Raw genomic sequence first — 12,762 nt, forward strand, 5'->3', positions numbered from 1 at the left:
TAAGTGTCTCCAGACTTCATTATTAGTCGATTCTATTAGCAACTTGAAGTATCTGAGCTATAACTAATTCAGAATGTAGTGATTGTCCTTTATGAGAAAGAAGAGTGTTCTTTATGAAAAAAAAAAGTGTTCTTGATACAGCATCTAGAAAGAGTGTGATGCAAATGTGGTAGCCATTTTTATAGATGATATTGGTGGCGTAAGTTTTATATAGTAGCAATTTATATTCATTTGAATTTTTAATTGATATTTCTGTTGAGCTTAGCTTATTTAGCTGACCTCAACTTCCATCCTCTGGTAATATGGAAAATTTTAACCCACTGACACATTTTCTCCTATATCAATAAACCTGTTATTTACCATGAATATATAGTAGTGTTTAATCAAAGAAAAGAAATAGTTATTTAAAGATGTTTTCTCTCCTTTGGCTGCAGATTAGTACAGAGATAATAGCACCTTCTGAGAGATTGCTAATGCATTAGGGAAATTTGGGAACGACTGGTACCAGATTATGGCTTTTCTAAACAACCAAGCTGCCATTTTTATATGATAGTTAATACCTAAATGACATATGCTTGCATCTGGTGACAATTGATGTGATGGTAATGCTTTATGAGTCACTATATATTTAATCAGTGAAAACTGTAAAAATTGATGAGAAATATATAACATTGATATATTACAGTGTGTAGCAGCTCTCTTAGATAAGAACAAATTTGATTTGGAGGGTAGGGACTCTGTGTGGTCGTCATTGATTTATAAATATCTTAATACTAATTTTCCTATTTCAAGGCTAAAAATGAACATTTTAGGAAATCTTGCTTTGTTAGTAATAATAAGATCAGTCATTCTGTTCTCTCCACACAAATATTTTCAAGTGAGATTTGAAGCACTATGAATTTTACTTACATGCTAAATTCTGACATGAAGCATGATGGCCCTATTTCAGAGAAAGATGGACACATGATTAATATGAAAATTAGGGAGATGCAAGTACCTGAACTAATAAGGTAGTCCTTATTCAGGCTGGACTACCTTCAGTAATTTCACCATTTTTCATGTGTCAGCTCTGATGTGGGTTACTAGGAATAAGCAGCTTCGTGGAAAGCATTTCTTTCTACTTGGGGAATTTAAGGGCATCTGAGTACATACATATTTGAAAAAACTGTTCATACAAATGAAGCCAGCCTTTTTGTCTAGTTACTAAATCAAGATAAAATTTTGGTATGAGTACAGGACTTGAAAACCTGTCAAGAAAAAATCATGGTGATAATATATGAGGAACATTTGCTGTCTTACACCTAAGATAAAAGACTTGTTTTAAGGGAGCATTATTACTCCAGAAAAACACACACCTATTTGTTGGTGAAATTAAATCAGTGGTTAATAAGGGACCTGAGAACCAAAAAGAAGACAGTAGGTTTCTGAAAGAGTAGATGCATTTTTTATTAAAATGACTGTTAGATTGAGTATTCCCTATTTTCTGTTTGAGCTTTTATAAAAAAAGTTACCTCCCTGGCTTCTGTACTAGCCTAAGTAACATTTCAGATAAACCTAAGGATGGTGATCTTACAGTGCAGGTATTATTATTATTGTTTTTATTATTAATATCTCCGTAATCTAGCTATTTTATTCTATTAAACAAGATATTTTATATGTAAGGACCTTTCCAAAATTTCAGTCAAGTCTTTAAAGATAAAAAACCTAAAATCAGTAAAATCCATATTTTTAATGGCTAAGGACGTTTAATTTAGTTTCTGAAAACAGTCGCTAACAAAAGGGATATTTATTTGAAACTGCATTCAAAACAATGTAAATATAGACAGTTGGAAAGAAAAAAGGATAGTTAGAATAAAAAAATAATACTGGCCTATCAATGGAAAAAATTGAGAAAGCCCATTTTACAGTTTTAGATGAATATGTACTATTTTTAAGTTGTTCCATTCTTTTTCTCCAATATTATATTCAACAATTTGCCCTATTTATTCTTTTCAGCAGCATAGATCATACTTGTTATAATTTTGTTATGATAGAAGCCACCAAGAGTAGGAAAGATTTTAATGAATGGTGCTTGTTGTGGTTGATTAAAATTGACTTCCTCTTCAGTATTGACAAAATATCGGAATATCAACTGCTTGCACAACTTGACAGTTTTAATTTTCTATTTCTGTTTTGTGAAGGTGGACTACGCACCCTCATTAATGGCTCGGATTATACTGGAAAGGTTTCTACAGGAGCACGAGGAAGCTCCACGTGAGTTACCTTTTTTCTAATAGTACTCTTTTCCTCCCTTCCCCCAATTTAAAAATAATTTACGCAGCATTTCAAGTCACTTAATGAGAGCCAGATTCCAAAACGGCTATCATGAGCAGTTAATGACAATTAAACGCAATATAAAGGACCACCCGCAACTTAAATACTCTTCAGAATAATGCTTTCTTCTTTGTCTAAATTCTACATTCACCTCTCCATTCAGCAAAATAGACAATGTGTATCAAACTCAAAAATTGATTCATCTTTCATATATAGAACAAGATACATCATTTAAAAAACCACTGTCAGGGAACTGGCTCTAAAAGAAACATTCATCCTTTTTATTTTAATTCAGCAAGACTGGAGAAATACTACTTCCAAATGCAAAAGTGAATTTCACTGGTCTTCGTACAAGAAAATAAAAATAAAAAAAGTAAAGAATAGAGCTACAGGAGGAGGTTCAAGCCTAAATTAATTTGCCACTGAAAAAATACATTTTGTTATTTTCTCTGTGTCAACTGCATGATTAAAACCGGCTGTTAAGTGAGCTCTGGGGATGTGCTCGTAAAAGATTTATGAGTAATATTCAATGTGATATTCAAAGTGAGTCATGAATATCAGGATAATTGCTCTCAGTGCTGGCTCTTTTACTAGGCAGGAGTTTGTCAACTGCCCCATAAATATTTGCCTAGTCTCATGTAAAAAAGACAATTTCATCTTCTGCATTTTTATTACCTAGTGTAATGTTTACCTTTGGAGCTTAGCTGTGGTAGAATAGGTAAAGAGCTTTGGAATATGCTTTATGCATATAATCTTCCCTGTTTGAAAGTAGAAGATAATACCTACTAAAATATCATTCAGTAGTACATGTTGGATTTTTATTTTTTTATGTCAGGGACTTCTCCTTTGATTTTTCTTTGAATCTGCAGTTATCAGTGACTGGTGGCCCAGTTACCTTGTGAAGGTTTCGTTTGAATGAATTAAGTACTTCCCCTAAAAATTCAATATCATTTCAATAGACGTAGCCTCTAAAGTGACCTGCAGTGATGCTTCATGAGGAAATCACATGATGTCAGAATGGTATGGTTTCGATTTAATCAAGAAAGAGATTAAAGTGGATGTGTGTTATTTTCAACTTCGCCGCAGCACCGCCATTTGTCAAAGTCAACCTTCTGATTGCTTTGGACCTACTGCTATCCAGGTCTTGTCAAAATAGTAGTCAGCATAGTCAGAAGCAGGTAGACCGGCCTATAAAGAACAGTAGCCCACACAGTAAAACAGAATTCATTGACTTGTGAATTATGAAGTTAATAGGTTGATCATAAATTTTGTAGCCGTTAATTTATCTTTATAACACTAGCACATCTTCAGTACATTCTTCTTTTTATTTTGTACCATTTTACATAGTAGAGTTAAATAGTACTGAATATAATTTTGATGTATACTGTATATCAGAATTCCTATAATTCCAATGCTAGGATTAAATGTTTTGCATGAATACACTGGAGAAGGACATAAGCATTTTTAGAAACATATCAAGGAAAGGGTATTTCAAGAATGTGGCTTCTTGGAAAGGAGGCAAATGTAAATATTGTATGCTTGAATTACACTATGATTATGTATAATCAAATAACTGTATTTTGAGGCTTTTTCTTTTAAAATTGGTTGGGTTAATGGCTGTTTTACTGTGAGTTGTTACAGAGTCAGATTTTTTTTTTCCTTTAAGTAAAATCGTGACAGATATTTCATGTTATTTTTAATCATCATACTAGGCTATTGTGAAGCCACCTTTTTAACTCCATACTTGCCAATAGGCTGACGGCCAGTCAAGAAAGCTATTTAAATATTCTTCTGGACAGAAAATCATCTTTTAAATCTTTTTATGATTAATGACAAACCATTATGAGAGGTTTATCATTTTAAAAAGTAACAGAAAATGTTAAAATTATTGCCAGATTGTAGAATTCATTCAGTTTGCTGATGACGCTGGGTTGTCTTGCTTTCTTTTCTTTGTCTTTCTCATCCCTCTTCCTTCCTTTCTTCCTTTTTTTCCCCCCCTTAAAGTAAAGAGCTTTAAGATACTGTGGCTTATATTCTGACACTTTCTTCCCCTTCACAGCAGCGACCTGGCTGGCCTTTGGCAATGAAATTCAATGCACATGGCTCCGCAGTCAAATCATCAAATTTCCCTGTGTGTATATTAGAGTTTTGTACTGTGTTTCCATTATGAAACAATGCGGGGATAATTGTCTTTGGTAGCAATTAGCTAACAGGTTTGTTCAGTGCTGTTGGCACAGGCATCCGTCATCCCCTTCCCTGAGCACACTTTTTGTCTAGTGTGGACTACGGGGATCAATAGAATTCTATATAGGGGAAATCACCTCGGCTTTAATGAGCTGCAAGTCTCAGTCAGTCTTGGTTTGTATTTTTAATTTTTTCCTCTTAAAATTAGAAATCAGGGGGAAAAATCCTATTCCTTTGAGAGTGGAGAGTACTGTGTACGTACTGTTGCTTCCACTGGATCGATGCTCGGTTTTAAATTGGTTTTTCCTTCTATAAAAAAGTATAGTTAATAGCATGGGACACATAAGTCGTGTGATTTCAGTAACATATTTTTTAAATATCTACTCTTAAGGAGTGCTGTTGGGATTTTTGTGGGATAATTTTTAGAGTATGATATGTATGTTCTGCTCAGCATCTCAGTAGTTAAAAAGAGACCTGAGTGGCACTTTGATAACAAACAGTTTCATAGTACTAATTTTGTGGTTGCCCCTGGTTAAGTCATGTTTTACAGTCTTTTAGGATACTTTGATGTTGTGCTGTTGCTTACCCTCCCAACAAAACTAACATATTGATAGGATAGGTATTATGGAGACTGAGTTCCAGAAAGGATAAGTGACTTGGCCATGATCCTATAGTTATTACTACATAAAGCTGACCCTAGAGCCCAGATTCCAAAATACCGTTGTTCAATTATATTGAATTGAGTCGTTTTTCTTCCTTCCAACTTAGTTTAGTGAAATTTACTCACGTTGTGCCATTTTCTTTTCCCCCTAAAATCCTTACGGACTCTAAAGTCAGTTTGTTCGGAGGGAGAATAGTAGTAAGCATTTCTTTGGTTTTCTGTGGCCTCCAAATAGCCCAGGTGAGGTAAAGGAGGCCAATTTACAGGTGAGGAAACAGACTCTGCAGAGTTTGTAAACAGAACTGGCATTAAAGTGCGTGGTGGTCTATGGTGGTGCCGGTACCTGAATCCAAGACTTCCTGCTCCTAGTCAACAGCTCTTTTTACTGCATTAGGGTGAATGAAGTAGCAGTTAGGATAATTTTGGAGGAAATGCTGTCAGAATAGGATTGCAGGTTTTCCTGTCACAGTACAGACCTGAGCGAAAGCAGGAGATGAAGCGCTCTTTACTCTCATGCCATCATGTCGAGTGATTGAGCCCTACCCCATTCAGTAGTCTTTCTTCCTAGCATGGGATATTACCAACAGCATTTTTTTTTTTTTTTTTTGCGGTGCGCAGGCCTCTCACTGCTGCAGCCTTTCCCGCCGCGGAGCACAGGCTCCGGACACGCAGGCTCAGCGGCCATGGCTCACGGGCCCAGCAGCTCTGCGGCATGTGGGATCTTCCCGGACTGGGGCACGAACCCGTGTCCCCTGCATTGGCAGGCGGACTCTCAACCACTGCGTCACCAGGGAAGCCCCCAACAGCATTTTAATTAATAACGAGTAGCGGGTAGACTACATTTTGGGCTGGTTTCTTGGAAATGAAAGCCCTTATATTTTGAACAAATCCTGTAAATATCAACGTACATTTTTTTCCTGTTTTGTATCATGTTTTTGATTGCACCAACAGAGAGTAAAATTGGAAAGTGATGACCAGTTATAGACTGAATCGCTAAAAAAAGCCTGAATTTTAATTCCATGTTTTATAATCTATTCCTGGGGTCTCACCTTCCCATCTTAACTTGCTCAGGAAGGCTAGAGATTGTCTTTTTTTGTAATTGTTCAGTGCTCCCCAATTTTAGTGGATGTCCTGCTCCATGTTAAGTCTCAAGTATTAAATGTGTGCACGAGTGAATGAACGAGTGTCACACTAAGCACGGTGACTTTCTCCTAAGAGTCATACGACAGATAACCCTGTTTATGGAGATTTTCTTAAGTGGAGTAGATATGGAAATGAAAATATCCTTAAACAGGAGAAGACTATCTAAATGTTTACAGTCCTTCCATGAAAATCTTCCATGTGAAAGCTCTTTTTAATAGGGAGGCTGGCATTATAATAAAATTGTGAGCATATCGATGGTTCTTGAGTCTGAATATAAGGCAAATTAAAGTTTCTGAAGAACCTGTGGGAAAATACCTCCGTTCACATTAGAAACTGATGGTTTTGTTTACTTCCTGAAGATTTTATACAGCTTTTCTTAGCTTTCTTACATATAGCAGTATATCCTCCCTGCTTTCGGATATCCCACCATTAATAGTAATATCCTTTTAAAATAAACAATACAGTTGAATGAATTTGCAGTGAGGATGAATGTTTTGTAGAATTCCAGTTTACTGTTGGTTTTCCTAAGGGAATGTGCCTGTGATTACCCCTCCCCCCAACTGAAATAGTTTTCTCCAGTGGAATTATTAATTTTTGTTCTTGATTTCGTTAAGGTCATTAAAAAAAAAAACTGGTTTAGAGCTTTGGGCAGTGTGCCAGCCCATCAGTACACAGTATACTCATCTTTAAAGCTCTAACTTTAATAGAAGAAAGTGTAGAAAAGCATTCCATACGTATTTGGATCTAAGTAGACTTTGAGTGGTCCCTTACTAACAATACTGGAATATTGATTTCTTTGGAATTCATGTTCTTCATTTTTCTGCAGTATGTCAAGAGCTATTTGAGTGCTGACTATGTTCTGGGCACTACGTTAGTTGCTATAGCAGGTGGAAAGAGACATAAAACTCACAGCCTTTCCATCAAAGAATTCTCAGCTTAGTGGGATGTATGAAGCATGCACATAATAATTATCATTCTACATGTGCTTTTAGAGACAAAAACATGCTGGAAGGAGTTAATGGAAAGATATGTTCTGGTTTGTAGAATTAAAGAGGCTTTATGGACTGGGGAAGTATAGCTGCAGGGGAAGATAATTGAAGACAGAGAGCTGTGTGAAGGAAGTATGAGGTCTGCTTGAGAAGAATCCAGAGTCACTAGCTGAAAGCTTGTGTGTACAGTCTTGGTGGGAATTAAAGCTGGACAGATTCAGTTAGAAACATATAATGGAAGATACTGAATTTGAGACCTAGGAGTTTATATTTAAGTTATCAGGCAATGGAAAGCCATTGATGGTTCTAAATAGCAGAGTGCCAGGATCAGAGTTTTCGGTTTTTTATGGCAGTGCTTTTCAACAAGACAGAGGTGAAAGATATCATTTGGACCGGGTGGTAACTAGGATTCCCAGCACCTTTCTGTAACTCCCCTTCCACTCTTCCACTCAAGAAAATATATTGGAATACCTTGACGAAGAGTAATATTACTATATAAATATGTAAATCAACTTTCATTTATTAAAAAAATACATTTACTTTATTAGTTATAAATTACTTGCAGTACACTTTATAATTGATCATGACAGAGAGCTGTGTATTGTGACAGCAGTCAAGAACGAAGGTTGAGGGCTTCCCTGGTGGCGCAGTGGTTGAGAGTCCGCCTGCCAATGCAGGGAACGTGGGTTCGTGCCCCGGTCCAGGAAGATCCCACATGCCGCGGAGCGGCTGGGCCCATGAGCCATGGCCGCTGAGCCTGCGCATCCGGAGCCTGTGCTCCACTACGGGAGAGGCCACAGCAGTGAGAGGCCCGCATACAAAAAAAAAAAAAAAAAAAGAACGAAGGTTGATTCTTTTTCTCTCAAAAGATGAAATGCATTAGATTGTGCCTGTGCTGTTTTCTCCCATTTAGTTTTAAAGCCTCGGAGGCCAATTTTTGCCTCAATATTTAGAGTTCCTTTGAGCCTAATTAATTCATTCTTTCTACAAAAGAACTTCTGAACCTCAAATCTGCTTTTTCTTCTATAGTTGAAGTGCCCCATAATCCCATTTTCCATGAGTAGCTAATGTCTTGTCTCCCACTGTATTTCTGCCACCCTATCTACTGGCTTAGATCTCTCTTCAGTTTTGATCCTTTTTCATGTCTTTATTTAGTTATTACCCACTTAAGGCAATTCAGGTAAGCAATAATAATAATATCTGATAGTCACATAGCACATACTGTATATGCCAGGTACTTTCTAAAAGTTTACTTAATATTGGGGTATTTAATCCTCAGAACAACTATATGAGACAAGTGGTAGTATTATTCCCATTTCCAGATGAGAAAACCGAGGCACAGAGATCTTGAGTGTCTTGCCCCAGGTTAAACAGTAATTAGTGACAATATGATTTCAGAGCCCAAGCTCTTAATGATTATGCTAAACTGCCTCCCTTGGAAAAAGTATTTTGTCACAGAACTCTGTGTTGTGAAACTTGTATAGCTAAATAGTTTTTCACATGAGTTGGAAAACTTTGAAGTCAACACTGAAGTTCACAACTGTTATAGCCTGGGCATAAACTCATCAAATTTCCCAGTTTATCCAAAAAGAGGTCTTATTTTTTCTGTAAATCTCAGACTTTTAAGTGCCTGTGTAATTCATTTACTTATGTCATATAGCACTATATGTCTTTATAAAAAGGAGTTTTAACATATAAGTGCTTAACCTTTACTTCTTAATGATGAGCTTTTAAATTGTTATTGTGCTGACATAATTAGGTGTAACACCTAAAATGCTTTGTGTGTATAGCTATAAAAAGAAAGTAATGTGATCTAGGACTGACAGTAAAGCTGTATCTAGGAAAAAATCCTATGGAAGGTTGAAATTGAATGTGGTAACTGCAATTATCTAAAAGGAAGTCTATTACCTTATGATAAAACTGTCAAAATAATGATTGGGTACTCCCACAAATTGTGCAGAGAATCAATAAAACTAATATTACGTCACGGTTTGAGAATTTAGGAATTCGACTTTCTCCTAATTCATGAGAGAATGCTAATATATTTAAGAATGAGATAATTGTACGGTGTTCTTTTCTTTTTTTTTCCCCTGCTTCATTTTGTAAGCAGCTCTTATTAGAGTAAATATTTTTGCTTGAGTAGCTTGATGAACAGTGTTCTTGGAAAATCTGAATAGTAGTTATTCATTAACCAGATAAAAATGTACAGACAGTATGAGCTACTTCCTTTTGCCTTGCAAGGACATAAAATGCAACATTTTGAGTAGATCTCCTTTGTTGATGGCAGATAACTTCTGCTTCATTCAGGGCCCATGCAGTGACCTTTGGGATCATAGTCAATCTGTGATGTCGTTGTATATGAGCTAACCTTTGTATTTTAATGGGGATTATCAAATTATTCTTGCTAAAACTAAATTGTATAGATTGGTAAGTGATTTATCTTCTTCACTAAGCCACCTAACCTCCAAATTTTAATTTTTGTCTTCAGCCTAAGACATTTTATATAACTTATACAGGAATGAGTTTTGGTGGACTGTTTTCCTTGTCTTGGTCCATTCCCTGGTCTCACATTCATAAATATTTGTTGACTTGAAATACATATTTTGTTGATAATGTACCTACCATTTACTTGTTGAGTAAGTAACACAGGAGTATGGGGCATTTCAACTCTAGGATTGCGAGGAAATTTCGGAATTTTGCAGGTAAATCCTAAAGCGTTGGAATAGAACTTTATTCTTTAAAAAAGTTTTAATATGTTTTATTTGACATAGATAAGGCACATGTTATTTTACAGTTTTATAAATGATAAACAGTGCTCAGGATAAATGACCAGCCTAGTCTATAGCTAGAGAGGGCAAGAGTTGGGGCTTGAACCCCGATCATCCAGGCCTACCTGCTCCTCTGCTTACCCTCACTGTGTGTCTAAATGCCCAAAGGAATGAACAAAAGCAGTGAGCAAGGGAAGGGACCTAGGTCTTTTGATTCCAAGTCATCTTCTTTCCATTATTTAATGAATGTGAATTAATAGCATTGTTTAGAATATTACCCAAGTGCTTAGCTTCTCTTAATGTCAGAGAAGTTTATCTCTTTTCTACCTAAATCTTATCTGTTACAGTTTGTGTATATTTCCACTTGTTGAGTTGGAATCCCAGTTTAATCCTATACTAGCTGTCACCTTGATTAACTTCTGTGGGAGCCATGGTTTGCTCTTCTTTAAAACTGGATGACAACATCTGCCTTTCAAGGTTATACAGATTAAGGATGATTTTGTAAAGTACGTAGCATGCTGCTTGGCACATATTACCACTCAAATGATAGTGACTTTTGTAGTAATAGACAGTGATATTCCTATACTTACTTGAAACATAGGAAGGAATTAATTTACCCTTCATCTTCTTTAAGTACTCTTGAAATTCCAATTCTCTGATCATTGTGGAGATCCTGAAACCTCTTGAAATACTTTCTGTGATGTTCTTTATGGGGAGAAATTCATTATCGTCTTATCAAAGCTGCATAGAATGGGAGGATGAACTCCCATCTCTTGAATTCTCTTACTAATTAACTTTATCTTGTAATAACAAAACAGCATATGGATGGTCTATCTATCTATGTGCTAAGGAAATTTAAAACCTTTTTTTTCTGCCATAATCATTCATAATTATACCTCCTCACACTTCAGGAATTCTTTTAGCCGACACTCTTTCAAAAGCAACGGGAGTTGGGTTTTTGGTGGTAATGGAAGGGTTATATTTCTCATGAGGTCATTTCTGGGGGCAGAAAGTCCACTGGAAAGCTTTTACTTTTTTAAATAAAAATTTTATTGAGATACTTTTAGATGTATAGAAAAGCTGCAAAGATAGTACATTGCATTCTCCCTGTACCTGTCCCTCAGTTTTAGTTACCCCTAACGTTGTAATTTTATATTACTGTTTTACGTTTGTCAACACAAATAATTGTCAAGTAATTGGTACATTACTATTAATCAAACTCCAGACTTTATTTTAATTTTACCACTTTTTTTAGTTAATGGCTTTTTTTTCTGGTTCAAGATCCTATGCAAGGTCCCACATTACATTTAGTTATCATGCTCCTAAATCTCTAGTATGTGACAGTTATTTAGCCTTTCCTTGTTTGTGATGACCATAATGGGTTTGAGGAATGTTGATCAGGTATTCTGTATGTCTCTCCATTTGGGTTTATCTGATGTTTTTCTCCTGATAGGACTGGATAGGTTTGGGGAAAGAATACCACGGAGGTGAAGTTCCCTTATCATCATGTCATATCAACGGGTACATGATACCGATATAACTTGTCACTAGTTATGGTAACCTAAGTCTCTTGGTTAAGGTGGTAGTTGCCAGATTTCTCCACTGTAAAGTTGCTATTTTCCCCCTTCCACACTCTGTATTCTGTAGAAGCAAGTCACTAAATCTAGCCCACACTCAAGTTGAGGGAGATTAAACTCCACCTCCTGGAAGAAGGAGTATCTAGATGTATTATTTGGAATTCTTCCGTAAAGAAGTTTTATCTCTTCTATTTATTTGTTTAATCATTTACAAAAACATATTCATATATATACACTTGTGTATATTTTAAATTTGAGTTATATTCGAAGGAGATTCGGGTGTTAAATTTGTACCACACATTCGATCATTCATCTCAGTGATGAAATTACTTAGTATCAGTCCCAAGTAAAGCCCTCTGCAGAATGACTGATAAATTTTCTTTGGTTACATACTCTCTTCTTCATAAAAAGAGGCCTGTCAATGCTATAATAAGTATCAAAAATAAATTTCCTGATCTGAATTTTCACAAATCTGTTCTATTTATGAACAAGTACCTTTTTGTTTTGTTTTTGAAAATCAACTAGTTTTGATTGTTAGGGACAATGCTTTTGAAGTGAAGAAATCAAAATAAAGGTGAATTCTTTTTTAAAACCTGCATCTAATTTTGGTCTTTTCCGTGCTTCAGTCACCTCTCTTCCATAAATTATCAAAAATGCTGGTCAGTCAGAGAATACCTCTGTTTAGAAGGTATTCGGTCAGCAGAGTGTCCTATGGCCTATTTGACTTATTTGAGCTAGTGGGAACCTGCTGTTATTGCACAGGCAGCTCAGCTTGGTGCTCTGTGATGACCTAGATGGGTGGGATAGAGTGGGGGCAGTAGGAGGGAGGTCCAAGAGGGAGGGGATATATGTATACATATAGGTGATTCACTTCGTTGTACAACAGAACTAACACAACATTGTAAAGCGACTATATGCCAATAAAAAAAAAATTCTTGTTTCAATCTTGCTTTTCTGCATTTCCACTGTAGCTGTTCCTGCTGAGTTTTCAGACTACCAACGAACATTTGGTAAAGAAAAGTACGGCTTGTTTAAGAACATTCCTTTAAATGATAAGTTGCATGTTTAGTTGCTTCAGGTTAAATTTTCAGCAGCAGGGAAGATATCTTTGTGCCTCTGGGGATGAA

The 12,762-nt window shown here is 36.0% G+C and overlaps 1 protein-coding gene across 6 annotated transcripts in view; it reads left to right on the forward strand.

The window, feature by feature from the left end:
* Positions 1–12,762, forward strand: part of CDIN1 (CDAN1 interacting nuclease 1) — a 232,996-nt gene that overhangs the window by 67,650 nt on the left and 152,584 nt on the right. For all 6 annotated transcript variants that reach the window (XM_067742399.1, XM_067742408.1, XM_067742395.1 and 3 more), the window contains exon 5: positions 2,181–2,253. In XM_067742399.1, coding sequence (XP_067598500.1) covers positions 2,181–2,253 — 73 coding nt within the window. The remainder of the gene's footprint in view (positions 1–2,180; positions 2,254–12,762) is intronic.

Source organism: Pseudorca crassidens, chromosome 1 (genome assembly GCF_039906515.1).
Source record: "Pseudorca crassidens isolate mPseCra1 chromosome 1, mPseCra1.hap1, whole genome shotgun sequence".
Taxonomy (NCBI): Eukaryota; Metazoa; Chordata; class Mammalia; order Artiodactyla; family Delphinidae; genus Pseudorca; species Pseudorca crassidens.